The 24,219-nt window shown below is 44.1% G+C and overlaps 1 protein-coding gene across 1 annotated transcript in view; it reads left to right on the top strand.

Moving 5' to 3' along the window:
- LOC111142050 (kinesin family member 5C) overlaps nucleotides 1–24,219 on the top strand; it is a 154,629-nt gene that overhangs the window by 85,870 nt on the left and 44,540 nt on the right. Inside the window, exons 11-13 of the mRNA XM_022494987.1 lie at nucleotides 7,487–7,635; nucleotides 17,789–17,964; nucleotides 22,733–22,801. Coding sequence (XP_022350695.1) covers nucleotides 7,487–7,635; nucleotides 17,789–17,964; nucleotides 22,733–22,801 — 394 coding nt within the window. The remainder of the gene's footprint in view (nucleotides 1–7,486; nucleotides 7,636–17,788; nucleotides 17,965–22,732; nucleotides 22,802–24,219) is intronic.

Here is a 24,219-nt window from a genome sequence, read left to right as displayed (position 1 = left end):
GGTAAGAGTGAGCACTTTGGCCAAAGCAGAGCAGACCCTTAGCTATACTTTTTGATATAGAATGGAAAAAAGTCTCAGATCATCCCCCGTTGCAGTGCCTGTGGCTGAAACACCAATAAGGTTAATTTGTGTTCTCGGAGGGAGATAGTCTGTGGATGACGGAGGTTTAACCAGGTGCCACATCCTCATCCAAATCTGTCATTTCTCACTGTTTCTTGGGAGATTAGAGTCTCCCAAGACTCTGTCCAGAAGACACAAAATTTAGAGCTTTTTAGTTTTTCATTCCCTTAACCCCCCACTCACAAGCAAGGAAAATGGGCTCACCAGGAAATGGGAAGGTGCTCTGCAAGAGTCATGTTTCCAGAAGAAGGTTAGGTGTTTTATGTGGAGACTAGGACTCAGAACACATTAGAAGCTATCATGGTTTTATGTGTCAGCTTGGCTGGGCTGTAGTACTCAATTATTGAATAAAACATTAATCTAAGTGTTGCTACAAAGTTTTTTGTGGATGAGATTGACATTTACGTCAGTTGACTTTAGGAGAAGCACATTGCTCTCCACAACATGGGTGGACCTTACACAATCAGTTGAAGGCCTTAAGAGCAAAAGCTGAGGTTTCATAGAGAAGAAATTCTGCCTCAAAACTGCAGCATCAATCCCTGCCTGAGTTTCCAGCCCCCTAACCTGCCCTGTGACTTTTAGACTCTCAAGTCCCCATGATCATGTGATAAATACATGTTGTAAGGTACAATGGAAGGAAAATGCTGAAAATAAGAGGTAGGAAGATACCAAGAAAAAACATCTTTCTGGCTCTCTCAGGGAGGCCAGAGTAATTAGAAGAAACTGCTGTGATATGTAGCATGTATATGGGTTAGAACTATGCCTGGAAATAGTAGAGGCACTTATTGAGGAGTTGGGTGGGGGTGGGATTTAGCAGAGTGATATGAACCGAATAGTCCTAGGATGGCCCCTCTTCCAACAAGGGCTTGATTCAAGTGCCAAATTACAAGAATGCCTGTAGTTGTCACCCATGGGGGCTTAATCTCAGTGGTAGAGATGGACGTGGTTGGCAGTCCTAGATGCCTGGACGTATGCTTCTGAACATGTAAACTACAAATTCAGGGACAGAGAGACCTAGAGGTGCTGGGCAGGAAATAGAATGCTCGAGGACCAAGGGGCAGGGTCTTCCTTCCACTCCTCAGTGAAATATGTCTAAGAGTCCTTTTCTGACTGTCTCCCTGTGGGGAATCTCTGTGGGAAATGTACTGTGGTCTGTGCTCTTTGCTATGCTTGGTCTGGGGTTAACATTATCTTTCTTTCATTTTTTTAAAGATTTTATTTATTTATTTGAAAGCGAGAGAGAGAGAGAGAGAGAGAGAATAGAAGGGGGGAGGGGCAGAGGAAAAGGGGGAAACAGGTCCCCCCTCCCCCCTGCTGAGCAGGGAGGCTGATGTGGGGCTCATCCCAGGACCCTGAGATCATGCTGTGAGCTAAAGGCAGATGCTTAACCAACTGAGCCAGCCAGTCGCCCCAGTTAACATTCTTTTTCAAAGGTGGTTAACATTCATTAGCATTGAGGTCTTTTAAAAACTGGGTCCTGGTTCCCTTCCTGTGGGGAAAAGGAAGATGTTATATCTGGGGCAAGTCTGGATCATATATTATTTAAACTGTGCTTGGCTCTCTGAAGCAAACAGAAACAAAGAAAAACTGCAAAACAGAAATCCTGATAACTGTACCTTGAAGATTTGGCTTATTAGTGCTGAGCAGGTCTTGCTGGTAGGTTATATACCTGAGGTTAGTTAAGGTCTTCCCCTAAGTAGCCTTGGTTAGGATTTTGCTATGGATATAACTGTGGAATGGGCATTTATTTCTATATACAGCTTGGGGACTCTGGCTGAAAAGCCTGAGGGTGTTTAAGAATGAAGACTCAAGACACTCCTCTGTTCCTTTGGGAGTGATCCGGTCACACTGAGATTAACACATGTTGTCACAGTGGGATAGATGTATAAACATGATGAGTGAGCAGTAAATTTATGGCTAGAGTAAGGTTCCTGCAGATCACTGGTTTGTTTCCTATATCGGGGAGATAACATCCCAGGACTGTAGGGGTTGGGTGGTATTGCTTGTTGCTCTCTAGCTTCAGATAGGCAAAATCAGAAAGCCTGCCTTAGGAGCATTTCTCAGTATTTGTGGTCCCGTTGATTTTGCTTCCTTGTAAGGTACTTGAAATTCTTTGGCAACCAGATTAAAGAGTAAATACACGTGTGTGTGCTCACATGTCCCTGAATTGTGTCTAGAACACATCCTTGAGTGCTCATGATCCATGTTGATTCACTGTATTTGAATGGAGTCCAGATGTAATGCTGTTTAGTGTGATTATAGCTAGCAAGTATATGGAAAACCAAAATAAAGGAGAAATAATTTGAAAGTTAAAAGATACTTGGATGTGTTCTACAGTGGACAAGGCAAAAAAGCCAGTGTAGACCACTACCCAACCCACCTGATGGCAGCAAACTGAATGTTTGCACAGGAGGAAAGGGAATTAGGTATGAGTGGCCAAATTAGACAGGACCTAATGATTAGGCTTCTCTATTCTGTAAATTTCCCTGAAGTTCAAGATAAACAGCAAAAGAGATTGTAGATGTTCAACATCTTTTTGCTCTAAGTCTTTTACAGAAATGAGAGACTGAGATAAGCTTTATTCCACCTTGTAAGGTTGGTTTCAACATCCTAGATAGAATGTTTGTTCTATTTAGAAGAAATAACTCCAGGCACAGAGATTCAGGTATCTTTCTCAGTGACTCACTCTAGTTTATTCCATGGTCTAGAAATTCTTGTATCTGACTCAATTTCTTTCTATATCACTTTATTTTTCTTAACCTTTTTTTTTTTGATTATAACATACATATAATAAAATCCATAAGCTCAAGTGTGCAACTCAATACATTTTTACAAATATATGTAACATAGAACCGTCACCCAGCATCCTAGAAGCCTCCCTACTGCACCCTCCCCATCAATACCCAACTCTGAAGGGTAAGTGTCATCCTGACTTCCATCAACATAGATTACTAGTGCCTGTCTTTGAACTTTATATAAATAATAACATACACTACAGTTTTGTGCGTGGCTTCTTTTATGCAACATTGTATCCTTAAAATCGACTACATTGTGAAGTGTAGTAGTAGTTTCATTTTCATGGTTATATTTCTTTGTATGAATTAGCATATGTGGTATCTATTTTACTGTTGATGGATATTTAGATTGTTTTCATTTGGGGCTGTTACAAATGAAGTCACTATGACATTGGTTATCATGCTTTAGGTGAATATTGTCCTCGTTTCTGTTGGTTACGTATCTGGGAGTGGAATTGCTCATAGATATGAGATATTCAGCTTCAGCAGATAGTACCAGAGTTTTCCCAAATGACTGGAAAAATTTATACTCCTGCTAGTAGCACCTGAATGTTATAGTCTCTGCACATTCTCACCAACACTTGGCATTATCAGTTTAAAATTTCTAGCCATTCCATTGGGTGAAGGTATCCTTATTATTTTGTTTTACATTTCTTTGATGGCTGATGATGTTAGGTGACATTTTGGGGGTATTTATTGACACATCTTTTGTAGGTGCCTATTCAATCGTTGCCCAGTTTTTATATTAGTTGTCTGCTTTTTTCTTATTGATTTATAGGAGTTATTTTGGGCAAGTCCTTTATCAGATACATGTATTGCTTATATCATCTTCTTTGTAGCTTATGTTTTAAGTTTTTGGTGGTGACTTTTAATGAAGAATTTTTTTTTCATTTTGATGAAGTCAAATTTATCTTTACTTTTATGTACTATTTAAGAAATCTTTATCTACCACAAAGTCTTAAAGATATTCTCCTGTTTTATTCTAGAGGCTTTATTGTTTTACCTTTCACATTTATGTGTACAATCCAGAATAGAATTTTTATGTGGTATTGGGGGAGTGGATAAAGGTCACACATACCCTTCCCTCTTGCCACCCCACCCCAATCACCATATATTGAAAGGACCATTCTTTCCCACTGTGTTGTGTGGGCACCTTGTTTAAATCAGATGAAGTCGTAGGTTAGTGTCTGTTTCTGGATGATCCATTCTGTTATTATTCTTTTTTTTTAAAGATTTATTTATTTATTTATTTTAGAAAGAGAGATCATGCAAGTGAGAGCATGCTGTGGCAGGGGGAGGGGCAGAGGGAAAGGGAAGGAGAATCCAAGCAGACTGGGCACAGAGCTCGGGGCCGGATATGGGCTCTATTTCATAACCCTGAGATTGGGATCTGAGACAAAATCAGGAGATGGACACTTAACCAACTGCGCCACCCAGGTGCCGCCATTCTGTTTCTATTCTAAAGTTTCTGGACTATTCAGTCACTTTTAATTACTGTGACTGTGTAATAAGTGTTGATATTCTGTCCTCTTTGTTTTTCAAAGTTGTCTTAGTTATTCTTGGCCTTTTTGCCTTTCTCTTACAAATTTTAGAATTAGGTTGTCATGGGGCGCCTGGGTGGCTCAGTGGGTTAAAGCCTCTGCCTTCAGCTCAGGTCATGATCCCAGGGTCCTGGGATCAAGCCCCGCATCAGACACTCTGCTCAGCAGGGAGCCTGCTTCCTCCTCTCTCTCTCTGCCTGCCTCTCTGCCTACTTGTAATCTCTGTCTGTCAAATAAAATAAATCAAATCTTTAAAAAAAAAAAAGTTGTCAATTTCTAAACACACATCCCAAGCTTCCTGCGATTTTATTTGAGATTATTTAAAATCTATAGAGCAGTTCTGGGGAGGATTAGCATCTTTTCCAATCACTGTTGGCTGGTTTCTTTATATTCTACTTTCAGTGGATGGAAAGGCATGTTTTGTCCCATTTGGGACTAAAATGAAGTCTAGGGCAGTAGCATGAGGCAGGCTTTCCCACCATTGTTCTGAGTTCCAAATTAGAGTTGGGTTTTATATCTTCCAAATGCTTCTGTGGGTCATTTCTGTATCATTTTTTGCTCTGCTTTGGGCCCTGGGACAGTGACCTCTCTGGAAAAGTGCTCTCTTGTCTCCGGCTTCAAGTTAGGTTCTGCCAGTGGAAAGGAACATGGATCAGAGGAGGGGATCAGGAGAGAAGAAAGTGAGGTCAGGGTATAGTTTCTTGGCTCTTTCCTTGCAGGGTCACTTGGGGTTGGCTGTGTCCCCAGACTAAAGGCTGTTACAGATGTCACCGGGCAGCCACCTTCTCATAGGTCCCTGTCTCTGTGCACCCTTCAGCCTACACATGGTGATGGCCCCCAACACCGATCCCATATCTTTGGTAAACTCTTCCCAAATTACGCAGTTTGAATGGGCCATCTATTTTCTGCCAGGACCTTGATCACTATGAAAGTGGAAGAAAAACTTTCTGTGTTGGAAGTGGAAGAAAAATTTTCTGAACAGCTTAAAAGAACTTTGAGGGGCACCTGGGTGGCTCAGTGGGTTAAAGCCTCTGCCTCTCTGCTCACTTCATGATCTCAGGGTGCTGGGATCGAGCCCTGCATCGGGCTCTCTGCTAACCAGGGAGCCTGCTTCCCTTCCTCTCTCTCTGCCTGCCTCTCTGCCTACTTGTGATCTCTGTCTGTAGATAAATAAATAAAATCTTAAAAAAAACAAACAAACAAAGAACTTTGAGAATGAGGATCCGTTATACCAGTGATAACCTTGCTGCGTCTTCTCCTAACACTCTACTTCTGGCTCACCCTGCCTGAATATAGCATGAGGGCTCTATCCTTCTCTTTGTGGTATTCTTGTAAGTCATCAAGAGACTCCTTATGGTGTAAAAACTAAGACCAGTAGCCTCCCCATGGAGCCCTAAGTGCCCACAAGCATTTTAGCCATAGATGAGTCGTCACTTCCTGACTCACTCAGGTGATGATGCAGGCTGAACTGTTTGTGCTTGTTCTGCGGAGCAGACACACCTCCGCCCATGGATGTTAGAAGACGAGGTGAGAATGGCAAGCTGGCATGGACTGCGAGTAGGAAGAAAATTGCTGCTGTTTGAAAAATTAGACTTGGAGCCCTTCTGGGGACAGAAGCCTCAAGCTACAGTGAACGATGGAGAATTTGACTAATTCTTAAGTGGAGTCTCACATTGACTTCATTTCACTCCTCTTTTGACAGTTGGGTTATTTAGTTGTCTGCTTTAGGAATTAATTTTTGGAATGACATCTGTAGCCCTGGTGGGGGCTGGTGAAATTTCTCTCCCTGAAATAGAAATCATGTCCAAAATGTCGTTTCATGACAACAGTAATTAACCTGAATCACGTATCAGATAATGCTGGCAAATATGACAGTACAAGAACTTGTGGGAGTTTAAATTGGAAAAGGGAAGAGCAAATAAATCAAGATATCACATTTTTTAATGAAGTTTTCACCTTCTTAAGAAGTAAATAATAAGTGGAATTCTGTCGTGGTCAGTTTCCTTTGTAATCGGTAAGTCTGCTTGTGTGTTCATTTGTGTAGGTCAGCTAGAGCTGCCACTGCCTTCACTCTCATCACTTGCTTCCTTGAGTAACTTGTGGATCCACACAGACATCCACTGTGGCTTCATCTCCCTCCCCCAGCCATATGCCCTAGAAAGTCGCTCCCATCTCTTATACTGGAAATGACAAAATGGTGGCCCTCAGACATGTTTGTTTGCCCGATACCTGTTATTTTGGGGACATTGTTTGAAACTGAGAGATACAAATAAAAATATTCAAATGCTGACTTTCCTTGAAACATGGGATGAACTGAGAGTAGTGGGCCCTCTGCTCCTACATGGTGACAGCGGCCTGTGATGAGGGGGTCATGTGCTCAGAGAGGAGCCGTGGTTTCACCTGGCTGGGCCTGAAGCCATTAAGTGACCCACCTGTCCTGGAAAACATGTGTTGACATGTTCAGTGCATTTGGGATGATTCTAGGTACCAAATGTGAGAACAGAAACAACTGATTGCATTACTTCAGCCTGTGGTTTATTGGTATGAAAACCTGTAATCTCTGCAAGGCCGTAGACATTTGTCTCAATTGTCTTGGTATATCCCCAGTGTTTCATAAATGTTAAGATAGAAAGGAAACTTACTTAGGAAGACGAACCTGGCAGGGCCATGCAGGATGCTTCGAGGAGGATGCTGAATGCTTGAGAAAGACTGACTGAGTCAGGGCTGAGAACATAGACTAAGATGGTGGCAGCAGGAACCAAGAAAGAGGTGGCCCTGGGAGACAATTCGAGGGAAAAGCCTTGGGATTTAGGCTGGTAGGAGGGAAATGGGAAAAGGGGATTGTGAGCTTGGAGTCTTCATGGGCAGTCGTGCCAGTAACAGAATGAGGAGGCGGTAGATCCCAGGGTCCCCTCTGCTCCCCCCAGTTCCAGTCTTTGGATGCAAAAGTATTTGAGTCTTAATTGTATTCATGATTTAGCTAATCTAATAGCTACTCTCAGAATCTTTCCCTTCTGTCTTTGACCCCAGGGCTAAGACCATCAAGAATACAGTCTCTGTGAACCTGGAATTGACAGCAGAAGAGTGGAAGAAGAAATACGAAAAGGAGAAGGAGAAAAACAAGACTCTGAAGAATGTCATCCAGCATCTGGAGATGGAGCTGAACAGATGGAGAAACGGTAAGGAAGAATGGAGAGGAAGAATGAGGCATGAACATGTGGTTTCCTTCTCCTGGGACAGCTGGTATCCTGGGACACTTTGGGAAGGACCGGATGATGGCGGAGCTTGGCCCTGCCTTGGAACAATCTGTGTGAATGAGTGATGTTTTCTCATTGTGTAGAGAAGCTGCCCACCCGACCCCGTCACTTGGCTGACAGGCGTGCTTAGTGTGGGCAAGTGCTATTTGCAAGGTTGCCTTAATCTATTTCCAGTGAGCCGCTCCTCTATGTTAGTGTAATCCTCTCTGGTAGCCATGTTTGAGGTTTCGAGTGCAGCGGCTGAGACTTTGAGACTCAGACTACTTTTGATTAAATGAAAAATGTCATTCACTCCTGTGCGAGTTTTGTAATTGATTTGGGGTTAGAAGTCACCTCTGGCAAATATTTGCATTTTCAGGGGACCAGCTGATCTCTGTGTTCTGCTTCTTCAGAGCCAGAAATAGAAGGCTCCTGATGAAGTTCTGTGCTAAAATGGAGTCTTACAGGCTTATTTCGTGACTAGTTTTTTTCTTTTTTTCTCCCCAAAAAACATTCTCTTTGGTTTGTTCTACTCAAAGAAAATATCTCAGAGAGCTGACACACACTGGGTGGGTGGGTTGTGGGTGAGGTGTTGAAGAGGGGTTTCCAGATCCAAGTGCAGACAGATTATTTCGGGAATTTTAGCATTGTGATGGAATTAGAAGGTAGAAATCTCTCTGGTTTGTTGTTGTTGTTGTTGTTTTAACTGAAATAGGCAGGTTGGTGTGTGAGTAGGGGCAGAGTGGATAGCTGGAGATCCATATTCTTCACTGTGTCCACTGTCACTACGAGTTCCAGGCATTGATGTAGACCTCAGTCTCTTGGGTGAGTGTAGGAGCCTGGGGGCTGCTAGGCAGGATGGGGGTAGAACCCACCTATGTGTAACCACAGAGTTAGCGGTGGATGGTCTTGTGATTCTGTGTTTGCCGCTGTTTTTTAGCTAGGAAAGGTGGGGTGCCAGTGACCTACTATTCAATGGAAAAACAATTGAGAAGCAAAGCAGGATTCAAGAGAGGCTCAAGAAATGACCTAGTAGCCTAAATAACACAATTCTTTTCTTTTTGGGAGATTTTCTAGCTGCACATGTTTTGAAAGCTGCTAGAATAATTGAATAATTCAGCACCTGGGGCCGGTGGATGATTCCTTGCGATTTGGCAGGAGTTAGGAGAATGGGGAGGGATGGTTGGCAAGGCGGGGAGCGGCTGTATGAAATTTTGTTCTATTTCTGGGATCCTCTTGGGTCAGTTCTCTGCTGGGCAATTGGAACATTCAGTAAAGCCTTTTGGTACAGGGAGGGGGACTGGCCTTAGAACATTGCGCAGTGGGCAACCAGCCTTGTTGTTTTCTCTTCTGTCCTGTCCCTTGCCAAGCTTTCCCCCTACGATCCTCCATGCGATTTCCCCCTGCGATCCTCCAACTTTGTCCTCTAGGGTCGGCCCGCTGTCCTGTTTGCCTAACACCCTCCTGCCTGGCACTCTCCCCTTTTGGACTTTTAATTTGGTATCATTTTAATTGTTTGCCCTACTTTGTCCACTGTGCTGATCTACTCAGAAAAACACTGTTTTCCATGTCCCACAGTGTGAGATCCTACATGAGCCCTTATGTACATAATTCGGGAAAACTCACATATGGTTTCTGGCACACGACAGACTTCCATAGATGTACTTTACGTAAACACATGTTTAATCCATTGAGGGAATGGAAGGGGTGAGCAGTCGATCATGGTCTCTGCCCTTACAGAGCTTATAGTCCAATGAGGGAGACAGACTCCACAATCAATAAATGTGTCTGTGCTGCATACCAAAAAGGGAAAGTAGAAGGTACTGAAAGTTATTATAACTTTTAGTTATACTGAGAAGTCAGTGAAGGCTTCCCCTGATAAGCAACCTAGGGAATAAGATCTGAGAGAAAGAGAGCAGTTAGGAGCAGCAAGGAGAAGTGGGGGTGGGGTGGAGGGAGCCACATTTACAACAACCCGGAGGGGCAACCTTTGGTGGCGGGCAGCAGCAGGAAGGTCAGTGTAGTGAGCTGGGGAGGGGCAGTACAGGCCTGAGATGAGGGGAGAGGGTAGGCAGACCTGTCCTGTGCAGGGCTAAACAGTTTTTGTTCAGGATTTTGGTTTTTATCTAGCAATGAGAATCTAACAATGAGAAGCCCTTCAAGGATATTCAACTGAGATCATATGATAAGATTTGCATTTTTGAAGATCGATTGGTTGTGTTGGAGATGGACTGGAGAGGGTAGGAGGCGTGCCAGGAACAAGGATGGTCTTCCAGGGATGAGGTTACAGTAGTTGAATTGAGAGGGCAATGGAAAGGGAGAGACATGGCTGGACCAGAGAGGTGTTGAGGAGATAAAACCAGCAGGGCTTGGTGAGGAGCTGGCTGCAGAGAGATAGAGTGCCAAGTTTTCCAGCCTGCCGTGTTGGATGGAGGGTAGAACAGGTTACTGAAAAAAGAAATACCAGAGAAGAACCAGACTGGAGACAGGGGAGATGAGGAGGGGAGTTCGAGGTGGAACATCCAGGAGAGAATGTCAAATAAGCAGTTAGGTCCAAGGGTCTAGAGCTCAGAGGGCCCAGGTTGAGCTAGGGAAAGAAATGGTAGTAGAGCTTTAGGAAGTACAGGAAGGCATAGGTAGGGGTGAGGGTTTCTAGAGAGAGGGCAGGAAAGAGAAGAGGGAGAGAGTCTTGAGACCCACCTCTACCATTACTGTGTAATCACTGAATGACTGTAATAGAGAAGGGGATCTGCAGAGCTCTCCTGTCCTCCTAAGCTAACATTCATTCATTCATTCATTCATTTAATTTATTTATTTTGATTTGATTTGATTTGATTTGATAGGAAGACACAGCGAGAGAGGGAACACAAGCAGAGGGAGAGGAGAGGGAGAAGCAGGCTTTCCGCTGAGCAGGGAGCCCCATGCGGGGCTTGATCCCAGAACCTTGGGACCATGACCTGAGCTGAAGGCAGATGCCTAATGACTGAGCCACCCAGGCACCCCACATTTATGTTTCAAGGTAATTTTTTGGAGAACACCTGGATAACTCAGTCGGTTAAGTGTCTTGCCGGTAGTGGCTTGGTGACAGAGCAGGGATCTGAACGTAGGGCAGCTGACTGTGAGATTCATTGTCTCTCCATTGTCTTGCAGTGTGTGCACAGCCCAAGTGGTTTGTGTTTAGGCCAGTTAGAGGAGCGTGAAAAATGCCACACCAGGAAGGAAGGGACCAGAAGCTCCTCAATAGTGTCCCATGCACCAGGCCTAATTCCTCGTCATCATGAGAGCATGGGTGGTTTGTTTCCACTGGAGAGCTGAGACTTTGAGAGATAAAGTCAAGAAGAGGAGGTCCCCTCCAGTAAAACCCAAGTGGCAGGATATTTCCAGCTTTCTTTTGAAATTTGACACACACATTGGCTCTAAACCTGTAGGAGTTAGCCACTGAGTTCACCTCAGCGAATCCTGGGTATTGATGTTGCCATCCTGTGGGCTGAACCACTGAAGGCTGCACTGTCCACTGTCTGCATTCTCTGCTGTGGAAGAGGGGTCTTTCCTTGTATGGTGTGTTTATAATTTTAGAAGTTTGACTGCTCTTCTCCAGCCGTGGGAGAGCAAGAGAGAAGGAGCAGAGCTGAGAAAAAGTGTGCGTGTGTACATATGCTTGTGCTTTCCCATTTTTGCTGTTTTGTAGACTGAGGCAGGAAAGCCAGGGAGTCAGAAACGTAAAAGAACACAATGTCGCAGTGACAGATTGGGTCCAGGCAGGTCATGTAAAGTGAAGTTGATATAGTTGGTGGCAATGGGACTGTGCGGCAGGACAGGGCCCTCCCTGCCCAAAGTCATTCAGACGTTATGAAATACTACCCTATTCCATGCCTAGAGGCTGGTTCTCTCCCAGACCCCCACCCCCTCCCCACTGCTACCAATTTTCAACTCCTTGTAGCTTCATGGGCTACTTCAAAATGCAAGCCCTGCAGTTTTCTCCTCTGGGCATAGTAGAACATTGATTCTCAGGATACGGCCGGTGACTAGTAATGTACATAATTACATCCAGCCGTAATTCATGTCTGCCGTTGGCATTAAGGCAAGGCTCAGGGCATATGCGTGCTGGCTTAAGGGGGGCTCATGCCTTGTTTTTATAAAGAAGGAATAAGGAGAGCCACTCCATTCCCCACAGGGCCAGGCTCCTTGGGTAGCACAGGACAGGAATTGACCCTGCTTAGCTTAAACAAAACAGCAAAGCATGAGAAGTCTGTGAATGACTCACAGAACCGAGGAACAGCCGAGCAGCCAGCCTCATCTGGCAAAGCTGGGGCTGCTCCAGAGACTGGGTTCCTGGGGGCTGCACCTGGTGTGAGTACCCTCTTGAGTTTTCTCCCCCTTCCTCGAATTATCTGTTTGGGACGCAGAGGTTCCGGAGAGAGGGGAGAGACCGAGCGTGGTGGTGTGCTCCGGCTGAGGAAGCCCAGGGCCCTCTGCCGTGTCCTCTGACCAAGCCTGTGTGCACCGGGAGAGATCATTCCTCACTAGGAAGTTGTGGTGCTGAAATGAGAATGGGTGTTGCGTGACTGGAAAACACCTGTCCAGTCCAATCTGCTAGTGACCTCTTGTGGGCTGAAATCGATTGACAGTTCCTGGAATCTGGAAGCTCTGTGGGCCACTGCAGCCTCAGGGATTTTACTCAGCCTGCTTGCTTAAGGACAGATCGAGGGAGTGGGCAGTTGTCGGAAGCAGGGTGGTTTTTTCTCTCTAGCTGTGTGCCTTGTTCGTCATGTACGTGGAAAGGACTTGAACAGTCCTGTGAATGGGGATAGATTTAGATGGTCGCACTCAGAGTGAATTACGGCTCCCAGTTCACCCTGCCCGGTCCCCCCGAGTCTGTCCAGAAGACCCTTGATGGGCAAGTTGGGGAGGGAGGGCTGAGGGCCCAGGCCTGTGACCCTCAGAAGGGGGACGGGACCACAGTTTCCTGTTGCTGCCAGATCAATCTTGACACACGCCCTCTTCTCTGATACTTCTTTGAATTTTGTCCTTTAAAAAGCAATATTGTTTTACAGGAGCTTAAGTCAGAAAAGGAGGCCCTGAAAAATCCAGGTGTCAGAAGTGCCGAGAAATGACCCGAAAATAGGGCACATCGGCAGTGTCTCTCGAATAATTAAATATAATAGTAAATAACAGAATGGATGTAGATTTACCCCATCTGCTGAAGTCATGCAAAGAAATTATTTCATCACAGGCTGGGAAGGCGTGGAAAAATCGGCAATCTCTAGAACAGATTCGTTCTCCACAATTTAAAACCTGCCAGGCCAGCAGGCTTGGTTTCCCCAGCTGGCTCAGTCTGCAACCTGGAGTCTGATCCCAGGCTTTGTGGGGCCGTGTGGCCTCTGTAGCTCCCGCACAATCTGCCCTTTTAGCATTAAAGATACCCAAGATGCTGGTCCTCGCGCGGCCCCCCTCCCCATTCATGACTCCAGTAGAAGCTCTGAAGTTAGCGATTCATTTGAGACATCTCATCTGTTAGGCTCTCTTCTCTTGAGAGCACAGCCAAACACTAATAAAAGTACTGACCGCTAGGAGAACGGTGGGGCCATTCAAGAGGTCAGGACTGTAAAGAGATTTCAGAGTCCTGGGTGACCAGTTTATTAGAAAATTACTCCAGAAAGGATTAGAAAATGTCTTAAGCTGCTTACAATATTTTTAGGAACTAGGGTGAGAAGATGCTATTTGTGTGCAAAATAATCCCATAAAGGAATTACCTTTTTTTTTTCTTTAAAACCTCCCATTTATATAATGACATCTTGTAGCCAGCTGCCTTTACCCATCTGGCAACTTAAAGATTTCCTTTTAGTTTCTTTGATATAGAAATTACTTACCATTAGGTCCGCCACTGGGCCTGTTTAATTGGTATTAAAAGAAAGCACCTCCATTGCCAGATCTGTGGTTTGTCACGGAGACTGTGAGTGACCAGCAAACCTCGGCCCCTGGAGTAGCAGAGAGGATGCAATTACCTTTCTGTGTTCTCCAGAGGCTTTAGGGGCTCAATTTATGAAAAGGATAACTAGCTCGTTGCTATTTCATGTGTGAAATTTTAATGAATTACTGGCAGTCTTATGGTTTTCTTTCTTTCTTATTTTTTTGAAAAAACAAAAAAACCAAAAAGCCTGTTTTAAAATTTTTAACTAATAACCCTAACGAGTATTTTTGATTAGTCTGTCATTCTTGTTTATTGCAATTGATGGATTTTTACTTTTTGTAGAAACACTATTTATGCCCTCGGGAGGTTTTCATTTTATAATTAAAATGCTCTGCAAAGCTTGTAGGTGTGCTCCAAGTGAATGCTCCTGTGTACACACAAATCTTTTTAGTCCTTAAAGGCAATTACATCTGACAATAGGAAATGCCAGAATGCTTATTTAAAAAAGGGAAAGGTTTCCAGTGGGAGTGGGGGGAGCTTTCATTGTAGAAAATCAGATGCTTTACAGTATTATAAGCTCTTTCCCTATAGACAGCAGGTATAAAGCCTCAGGGCATGAACCAAGAAAAATTTGCTTTTAATGCAAAAAGGGGAATAAAAATGAAAATAGATGCACCTCTTCATTTGGTGGTGGTCCTTTTCCGGTCTTCCCCTCCCCCCTTTCCCCACCCACACCAGATTTTACAACATTTTTTTCCCTCCAGTGTTTGTTTGCAGCTGTCTGCCTTGTTACAATCAGTTGTTCCGTAATCACCTCATGGGGGCTTCTCTGGAGACTCAGTCCGCTGCAGTGCAGGGAATAGTCTCGATTAACGTGGTGAGATTGCCATGGAGACAGATTGCCTAGTGTCAGGTCTCGCATAGTGTTGGGAATTTACAATCCCCAGACGTGTTTATGAGCTGGACAGTGTAGTTAGCAGGGACGCTTCTGGAAGTCATTTCCTCGGTCCTTTGAAGGGTAGCAGTGTTTGGGAAAACCAGCTCTTGGTTCCTCTCTGGGCAGGAGCTGTGCTCTCCCACAGATGCCCGCTGCTTTTGTTCCAGCTTGTTGCTGCTTTGTTCTCGGGCTGAACGGCTGTTGTAAAAAATAATCCTGACTGCCCGACCTTTGGAATATAAACTGGGAAGAGCTCCTTGTTTGGATGTCGCTTTGTAGGTGACATGTTGATGCTTTGATTCGTAGAATTGCTTAAGAGAAACCAGAAAGTCTGCTATAGGTTTCAAATATTGTTTTAGTAATAATATAAATAAACCTGAAGGGGACTTGTGTGGCTACATTGTGTTTTATTTTGGAACTGAGTACAACCACAAAGGTATTATGAAGACCTCAGGAACAATAATCTCAGAATAAATAAAAATATCTGCACAGCCTGAAGAGTTGACAGTTTGTTAGGGAGAGGGCAGGGTAAGAGATGGACCTTAAAAGATAATACCTTTGTGTTTTTTTACATATACTACGGTAATTAAATCTCTAAAACAATGCTGTGTTAAAGGCATTATTATTACTGTTTTTTCCTTTACAAAAAAGCAAACCAAGAGGTGAAACAGGAGATGGGCTTGTGATTAATTAGATCCGCTAAAATGTGTGGTGTGGCTTGGCGTCCTGCCATAGCGCTGGGGATGTTAATGCGGTCTGCTGATCACTTTCAGGGTGCCTTGTAGCAGTGTTGGCTGGCTTGATGAACCGCGCTATCCTTGGGCAACTGTGGTACTCAGTGACGCTGTGATTCCTCAGCGGGACAAGAGGGCAGATTTAGGATCACTTGCTGCTGGTTATAGGGTTCATCCCTGGGCTCCTTAGCTCCCTCAGCCTCGTGGTGGCCCTGGCTCTCAGCCATGTGGAACCAAGGAACACGGGGACTAGGTCTCTTCCAGCTGTGTTTGTATCTCACCTCTGTACTTGGGGCAAGTTGGTGTAGGATAATAGAACCATGTTCTGCCTGGTTTCTGGTCTACTACCATTATGAATTTCACCTTCATCATGCTTAAGCTCCAAGATTAAGTTCATGCCGCACTGCATTGCCCTGTTCACAAAGTTCAGAAGGTAGCGCTGAAAAATTAGAGATATGCTCATAACCCAAATAGGGGAAAGATCCATGAAAATGTTCGTGGAGGATTTCTCTAGAGAAGGAACAGAATTGAGGGGTAGGGGTTCAGGGCCTTTCAGTTTTTGTGTATGTAATCTGTGGTTAGAACAAGATAGCTATATATATTTAAGCAAAAAAAAAAAAATCCTTGGGAACTAGAATATGGTACTGCTTTTATAGCCTGTGGATTTAGCAGGCCGTAGAGAATATAGATCCTTTAATTGGAAGAAATCCAGTCTGCACACTAAGGTCGCTGACAGATGTTTTAAACCAGGAATTGGAACTGAATGAAATATTGATTTGGTTCAGGTTCAGTTCAAAGGCTACTCTGATATTCTGGTTTTGTTTCAGGTCAATAATTTTAGAAAAAGCGTAGGTACAGTACAGTCTAGTTGAGCTTCAGAAGAAAAAAGGGTTGGCTCAGCCTTCTATTCAGCAAAGGAATACTTTATTCCAGGTTTTGCTTCAAATGGAACTGTGATGCAAAAATGAAATCACTGGATGTTAATTTTATTTGACAGGGAAGCCTTCCTGCCATTTTGTAATTATCAGGTGAGATCATGAAATCTGGAGCAGCAAAGCTAACCCGTCACAAAGTGTTTTGTTTATATTGAGATAAATGTGTACAGTTTCAGGTGGCTTCCTTGAAGCATGATACATACTGTTAATGAAGCCACAGACGAGGGGATCCGGGTTGTTTGTTTGTTTCAGAAATTCCCTTTGTCTTAGAGCAGTTTTCCTGGGGACTTTCCACAAAACGCGTTTTATGGGCTGAGAACTGGGTGAGGCTTGGGATGTCGCAGACATTCACTGAGGGCAGCAAACGGAGTATGAAGTTGATGGTAAACATTGTGATGGAAAAAGCGTATTTGGTTTTGGTTTGCTTTCCAAAATGATGTTTGAGAGACTCAGTTGGGCCACATGGTTTTCACAGACTCCTTTTAAAGCAGTCTGTTTTCACAAGGTGATTTTCTTGCTGGGGCTAGGCTACCGACCAGCCTGAGACCTTCGCTTTTGCCCCTCAGTTTGAACAGTCAAGTTTGGTAATGCTGCCTTCCAAGGCCTTGACAAGCACCGCTCCGCAGACCGAGAACTGGTATGTGCTGGTCTGCAAACTGAGAGGTGGTATGCAGGGTCTCTGCACCGCATTCTGGGTTGGCTGCTTTTTCTTTCCTGGGTCTACTTGACATCATAAGAAATGATTCTATTTGAACTCTCCAGTTGAGCCAATTAATTCTGCCCTCCTAGGGGAGAGGATGGTAGTAGAATGTGTTTTTGTGCTATGTCTGTCGGAGCTCCTGGGTCCAGGGCTATCCTGGTTTTCTCCTTGAGATTTGGAGACCCTCAGATTCAGAGGATTAGGGCCCTGCAGTGTTCTCTTTGGTAGTGGTGAATTTCCTTGATTTGGCTGTTTCTCCTAATGAAACAGTAACCTAATTAATTGGTAATTAGAATGCCTCAGAAGTCTGTTTCCCTGGGAGTCAACTGCTAGATAGAATATGATTATAGTAAAACCCCAGAATATTCCCCAACACAAGGAAAATGTACACAAAAAATTCTGGATGTCACTGCAAGCTGTATTAGTTAAGAGGGGTTGATGGAGGGGCTCCTGGGTGGCTCAGTTGTTAAGCATCTGCCTTCAGCTCAGGTCATGATCACAGGGTCCTGGGATCGAGCCTCGCATTGGGCTCCCAGGGAGTCTGCTTCTCCCTCTCCTCTGTATCCATGTTCTCTCTCCCTATCTCTCTCTCTCTCTGGGGGTGGGGGTTGGGGAGGAAGAGTGGTTGGTGGAAGCCGTGTACTTAAGTGATGCATCATGAGAGAGGGAGTATTACATAGCCCTCTTCTTCCTTAGACTAGTTTTGGTCAGTTAACTACAACCTTTCTTGTCAAATAGAGAGAACACAAGCTCCAACTCTCTACAACAGCTCTGATTGTGTCCTCTGTGTCTTTGCATGGGAGTGGCTATTTTTGGAACTCTTCCTGTAGAGTTACTTGCTGAATTTCTTCAATCTCCAAATCCTCTTGTGCTTTGCAGGAGAAGCTGTGCCCGAGGATGAACAGATCAGTGCTAAGGACCAGAAGACCCTGGAGCCCTGTGACAACACCCCCATCATAGACAATATTGCTCCTGTTGTCGCTGGCATCTCTGCAGAGGAGAAGGAGAAGTACGATGAGGAGATCTCCAGTCTCTACAGACAGCTGGATGATAAGGTCTGTAGCCCGAGATTATAGTCCTCACTCTGGCTCTGAGACTAAAGGTGGCAGGTTCTAGACCTATTGGCCAGAAGCAGCTTCAAGCCCCACGGGGCTGATGTAGAGGGGTGCAGACTGATGTTATGTCTGTCTTCCTAATATCTACCCTAACTTTTGATTGGGCAGACTCGGGGAACTTGATTCTTCCGGAATGGAAGCTTTCATGGAAGTTTGATTGGAAGACTGAAGAGTTGGTCTAGATAGAGAGATAGTCTTCACTTCTAGATGTGGGACTGGGGCTCATCACTGGGTGTGAGTGGGGGTGGCGAGAGTGTGTCTGATCTTTGTTTAATTGTCTCTTCTATTTTTCTCTGGGCCTGTTCCTCACCTCTTGAAAACTTCAAAGAGTAGTGCCGGCTGTAGCGACAGTGTGGTGGCTCCTAATGTTAAATGTGTTCTGTAATCATGTGGCTCTCAGGCCCTGGGATGAGGAACCATGGTAGTGGCGTGGGGTCGGACAGCTTGTCCAGTATTGGTAAATCTGTTTTCAGAGGAATACTCTTGAATGAAATAGTTTGAACATGCTGTTAGGGTTGTCTAATTTAATGGCAGACTTTTGGGGCTCAAATAGTCATGTAAATGCCCAAGTTGGACCAAAGGAAAAGAGACCTTGGAGAACACTGTTCATCTCCAGTTAAGGTTGGGCTAGGAATCCTGGAGGCATAGGAAATTAAATTGATGTTTCATGTGACCTTGGCATATTGCCCTTAGAATATTCTAAATCCTTTCAATTCATTTCATCAAGGTTGCTGATATTTTTAGTCTGATTTAATCTTTTTTGCTGTGGTTTGGCTCAGAGTGCTTGGGGACACTTCTGGTTTAGCCGAAACCGCTTTGTTATGTGCCCATTGCCATTAATCTTACAGGCCTGTATATTCTGAGTAAAGCTCGGTCTGCATCACCTTTACAAGCAAAATGTGAAGCAAGTTCTGTTTATCTAGGACTCTGGGAATTTGCATTGTAACCGCAGCGTTAAACTGGGGACACTCCTACCCTTTTGGTAGCCTCTTTAATGAGATATTCACACCTTTGAGAGCTGGGTTAATTGCCCTTAGGCACTTGACATACTGTTATCCTTCCATTTCTAACCAGATATGATTATGCAAAACCTCAAAGTAAGAGAAAAAGGAGATCAATAGTAAGTTAACAGTGTATGCAATTTCTTGATTTCTCCAAAGAAATGCTATTGTTTAAACATACTGCAGTTTTCCTTTTCACTTTAGAAATGATGAGTTCACATTAGTAATCCTCAAAGATTTTTGCATGAGGGATGATAACCTGATTCTACACTTTGTTTTCTATGAATAGACTCCTGCCATGGTTGGAATTGGGATCATTTCCTTTGGTAGCATAAGGAGATTTCATTGATACAAGAGAGACTGTAGAGTCTTCAGTGTCGCTTCTGAAATGTAGTGAGGAGGACTGAGTGATGAGTGAGGAGAATGCCAGGCCTTGGGGATATTCAGGTGGTAGCTGGCAGAGCTGACCCTAGCGTCTCTGCCTCCTGATGACAAGCGTCGGACACTTCCTGTTATGTCATTTTCCTATAGCATGTACTTTGAAGATCCTCTAAAGCACACATTTCGAGGTTAGCATCTGTGGTCTCTCACAGGGGTTGCTGGGATCTGAGAGAGTTCTTAGCCCACACGCCTCAGCCAGGGAGGGCCCCAAAGCTGGTGGTCTGACCCTAGTGACTCTACCCATGGACTGCCTGATTATGTCTCATCAGCTGTCATTCTTATTTGTCTTCCGCTTAAAGGTTCTAGAAGGTACTTCATGCTTCTGACGAGATAGGTAGTTTGGTACCTTTGAGAAAACATGAGTTGAGACAGAGCATCTTCGTAGATTACTGAGTGGTGGAGCTGAAAGTATCAGGTTCCGATGAGAAGCTAGCCCGGGGAGTACGTGACTTGCCCAGTTTATGTCACGTGTAGGTGGCAGAGGTGGAACAAGGCTGTGTATCTTCTGGTTCCCAGGGCTGTGGTCATCCTGTTTTGGTCTTAGTAATTTAGATGAGGAACTTGTCAACCCTAATGAATCTAATTAGAATGTTGTGGGAGAAAGATTGCACAGTCTCCCCCAAGCTGCCCCCTCTGCCCCTCTGTGCTGTCCCTCCAGGGGGTCTCAGGATAGTTACCATCAAAGGCAATACTGTGCGATGGAAAAACATACACTTTAGAGTCAGACCTGTGTCTTAAATGATGCTGGGGCTTGGACTGATGAATGGCCTCACCTGCTGAAGATATTTTTCTCATTTGCAGCTTGGGGCTCCTATCTGTGTTCTCAAAAAGTTGCAGTGGGGATTAAAAGGTTCTAGTGTGTAGCAATTGCTCAATAAGTAGTGGTTTCTTTCTCTTCTGGGTTCTGTTTACTTAAGGGAGAACACCATCCTACGTGGCATGGGGGGGCTGGTGCAGAGGTGGGTTGCAAGCAGAGTTACAAGAAGAGCAAGTTGGTGTTGGCCCTGTTTCTTTCACTTCTCATTTCCTCTAATACTAGAGGAAATATGGAGAGGAATTAAGTGCAAGTAGAAATATGTTGAACCTTATTCCACTAATTACCATTGCAACGAGGACATTTTTTATAATTAAAGGTGGCACGTGACCAAGTGACGGCTCACCATTTCACATGCAAGCAAATTTAAAAACAAGAATATTTTCTGACAAGTGCTTTGAAATCTGTTGTCTGTGGATTAAGAGTCAGCATCAGAGGGAGCATGTTCTAAGGAATGCACTTGAATGTATAGATATAGACTGCACAGCACGTTTTTTTATGGAAGTTTTGAAAACATTTTAAGATTATGGTAGACTATGCTAATTCCTTGGAGAAGTTGCCTTAACAAAGGGTAAGTGTAGTCTTGGAGGTATCTCTGGTATAAGTCATTCATGTCCTTACAATGTAATCCTTGTTCCTCATATCTTTCCCAGATGGGCTGGTGGCCCTTGGTTTCTTACTGTACCTCAAAAATCACTGCACCTGGCTTTTCACCTGTTTAGGGAGGGAGCTGTACCTTCAGGCTTTGAAGCGAACACAGTGTAAGAACAAAGGGCTGGCTTCACCCTTCTGCCTCTCTCCTGATTTGTATCACTTGGAGTTGTTGCTTATGTATCCCAGGGGAAGGGATGGCAGCTCCCTGATGTTAAACTCCTTGAGTCTTTTATGTTAAGATGTTTAATATTTATGTGCCAAGGAACATAAACAAAATTGTTCCTGGTAACTGACATTCTAAGTTTATAAAGTAAAAGAGGAAATATGCCCTACAGAATAGTCTCCTCGTTGTGCAAGTACCATTTTTTGGCAGTTTCACTCAGTGTAATTTCCCTAATTCTCCTGCCAGAAATCGGATTTGGGGAGGAAAGTCATGAGCATTTTGTCAAACCATTAAAGAAACATGGGTGTAAAAAGTTCAGTAGAAACGGGGTTCCCTGAACAGAGAAGAAATAAGGCCAAAAGATGTTCTACACAAAGGAAAATGAGGTAGAGATCCCGTAATCCTGATTTTAGGACTTTCTTGCTCCATGGATCAGTCAGTCCGATTTAAATGTATGCATACACAGGACCAAATAGGCTAGAGAATAGTCCACAGGGTTCTGCAACCCAGACCCTTGAGTTTACCCCTGTAACCTCACCTCTGGAAAAGCCAGAAGGTGTGGTGCAGGATTTTTCTGGGCTGCTGGGAGAACATCTGGGCAGCACCAGGCATGCAGGAGGACCTAAAATACTGAATCTGACTCTGCATTGGGGTTTGGAGCCTAGAAGTGTTACCAAATAGGATTTTTCTCCTGTTTTTAAGGGAGGGGTACGGTGAAGCAAAGTTGTTTTTCTCAGGCCGAGGCTTCACATTTGCATTTGAATTCATGAAAATCTTTGTGGTGAAGGCCGAGTCCCCCTGGTGAAATGCTGTCCTGCCTGCTGCTTTGCCCAAGCTGGGTGGGCAGAGTCCGGGGAGAGGCAGACGCGTTTGGACCAGGCAGGATGAGGCCGGCGGCTCTGGCTTTTGTGGCAGCGACACCTAGTGGCAGGAAATGAGAGTGACGGAAGCAAATGGCCTCTGGGGAGATCATTTCCCACTTTAATGATAGGCCAGAAAGTAAGCATTATCGTTTCTACATCCCCCACTTCCTTGAGTTTTTTTTCGTTTTTTGCTTTTTTAGACTGGCAAGAAAATTAACTTCTAATCAAGTGGGAGACCTGCTCATGCCGAAGATTAATTCTCTAGTGAATGTTCTCCAGTCTCTCTAAGTAAGAGATTTGAAGTGGAAATACTGGTTGCTCCTTCCGATCACATGGCAGCATTCCTGGTCATTGATGTGTTTGACGAGATTTGGAACATGAATATATTACAGTGCAGATGGTTCGAAATTCACTGCCTTATTTTTTGTTAGCGTCTTTGAATTGGGAGTGCTAGCTCCAAAGTCCCTTCCGATTCCCAAACCCTAGATCTTTGATTTCTGGATGAGCAGGAATTTAGTTCAATATGTAGGATATTTTATATCCCAGAATACCCAGTTGTTTCACCTGCTGAGAAAGGTGGGCGCAGAGGAACTTTAACCAAATCAAGAGCCCAGAGCCAGTCTCTCACCTATGAGGAAGCACCACACCATTCCCTTCATCTTATCAGTAAAGCTTACAGCTGGCACTCTGGTATCCGACTGTTGTCGGGAAACCAGGATATCAAAAATGACATAAGTAACCCAAAAACATTAAACATGATGTTTCGTTTCAGGATGATGAAATTAACCAGCAGAGCCAGCTGGCTGAAAAGCTAAAGCAACAGATGCTGGATCAGGATGAGGTAAAGAATGCAATAAATTTTTTTTATGAAGTTCTCTTATTACTCTTTGTTGTTGATGTTTGTTCCAGAGATTTAATTTGCAAAGAACTTTTTCAAAAATCATTGAATCATGTGGACATTTCCTGGCAGATTTCCTTTCAGGGCCTGTTTAAAGCTAATTTTTGAAAATAAATACCTGACTTGGTAGAGCTCTGAGGTTTTTGAGAGTGAGTAGCTGGTTGCTACACGTAGTCTTTGAAGAGCAGAGATAAAGGAGTTTGGTGGTTGGGCAAAGGTGATTCTAATTCCTCATACCCAGTGCCCAGCACTCCTGTTGCTTGCTGGTTTAGTTTTTTCCCAGCTTTGAAAACCAGCTGGTTCGGGTCTTTGATATACACTATGTTCTCATACTATCTTGTAGGAATTAAATAACAACAACAACAAAAAAGTAGAGATGGAGGGGAGGGGAAGACAAAGAGGAAGGGGGTCCAAGTGCTCACATAGTATGTGTTTGGTACAGTAAAAAGGAGCCAAATTGTTTTCAGTCTTTCCCTGGATGGCATTAATATCTCTAGTGAGTGTCTTTATTGTGTTGTGTTTTGCCAAGTATTTTACAAATAGGAACCTAAGCAAAGGGTAGATAGCCAATCTGTCGAACATAGATGATTAGCGGTTCTCTTGCTGAGCACCATCGAAGTATTTTTTTTCTCTTTTGTGCTTTAGAGTACTTTCTGCTTTGTTGCTAAACTGCTATGGACTGGATCATATCATATAATTCTAGGTGGCTTGGGTTCATGTCCCCAGTCCCAGCCTTCCCACAGAGCAAATTCTCTCTACAGCCATATATTTTTTCCTCTTTGTTTTCCTTTGTTGCTCCAGGGCAATGATTGTGGCCCTTGTCCAAATACTTCCCTTGGCAGGGAGATCATCTATGCTTTTGCAATCAGATCATTTTACTTTCTAATTTTTATTTTTTTAAAAGACTTTATTTAGGGGGCACCTGGGTGGCTCAGATGGTTGGGCATCTGCCTTCAGCTCAGGTCATGATCTCCAGGTGCTGGTGTCGAGCCCCATATCGGGCTCCCTACTCAGCGGGGAGTCTGCTTCTCTCTCTCCCTCTGCCTCTCCCCTCCGCTTGTGCTCTCTCTCTCTCTCAAATAAATAAATAAAATCTTAAAAAAAAATAAAAAATAAAAAACTTTATTTGACACAGAGAGAAAGAGATCACAAGTAGGCAAAGCAGCAGGCAGAGGGGGAAGCAGAATCCCTGCTGAGCAAGAAGCCCGCTGTGGGACTAAATCCCAGGACCCCGAAATCATGACCTGAGCCGAAAGCAGAGGCTTAACCCACTGAACCACCTGGGCGCCCCAGAGCAGTCATTTTAAACTGATTTTTCTTTTAGCTTTGGTTGGGTCTTCCATCTGCTTAATGTTTCCTGC

Source organism: Enhydra lutris, unplaced genomic scaffold (genome assembly GCF_002288905.1).
Source record: "Enhydra lutris kenyoni isolate GAN:26980312 unplaced genomic scaffold, ASM228890v2 scaffoldscaffold1, whole genome shotgun sequence".
NCBI classification, from domain to species: Eukaryota; Metazoa; Chordata; class Mammalia; order Carnivora; family Mustelidae; genus Enhydra; species Enhydra lutris.
This window is presented reverse-complemented; position numbering and strand designations above follow the sequence as displayed.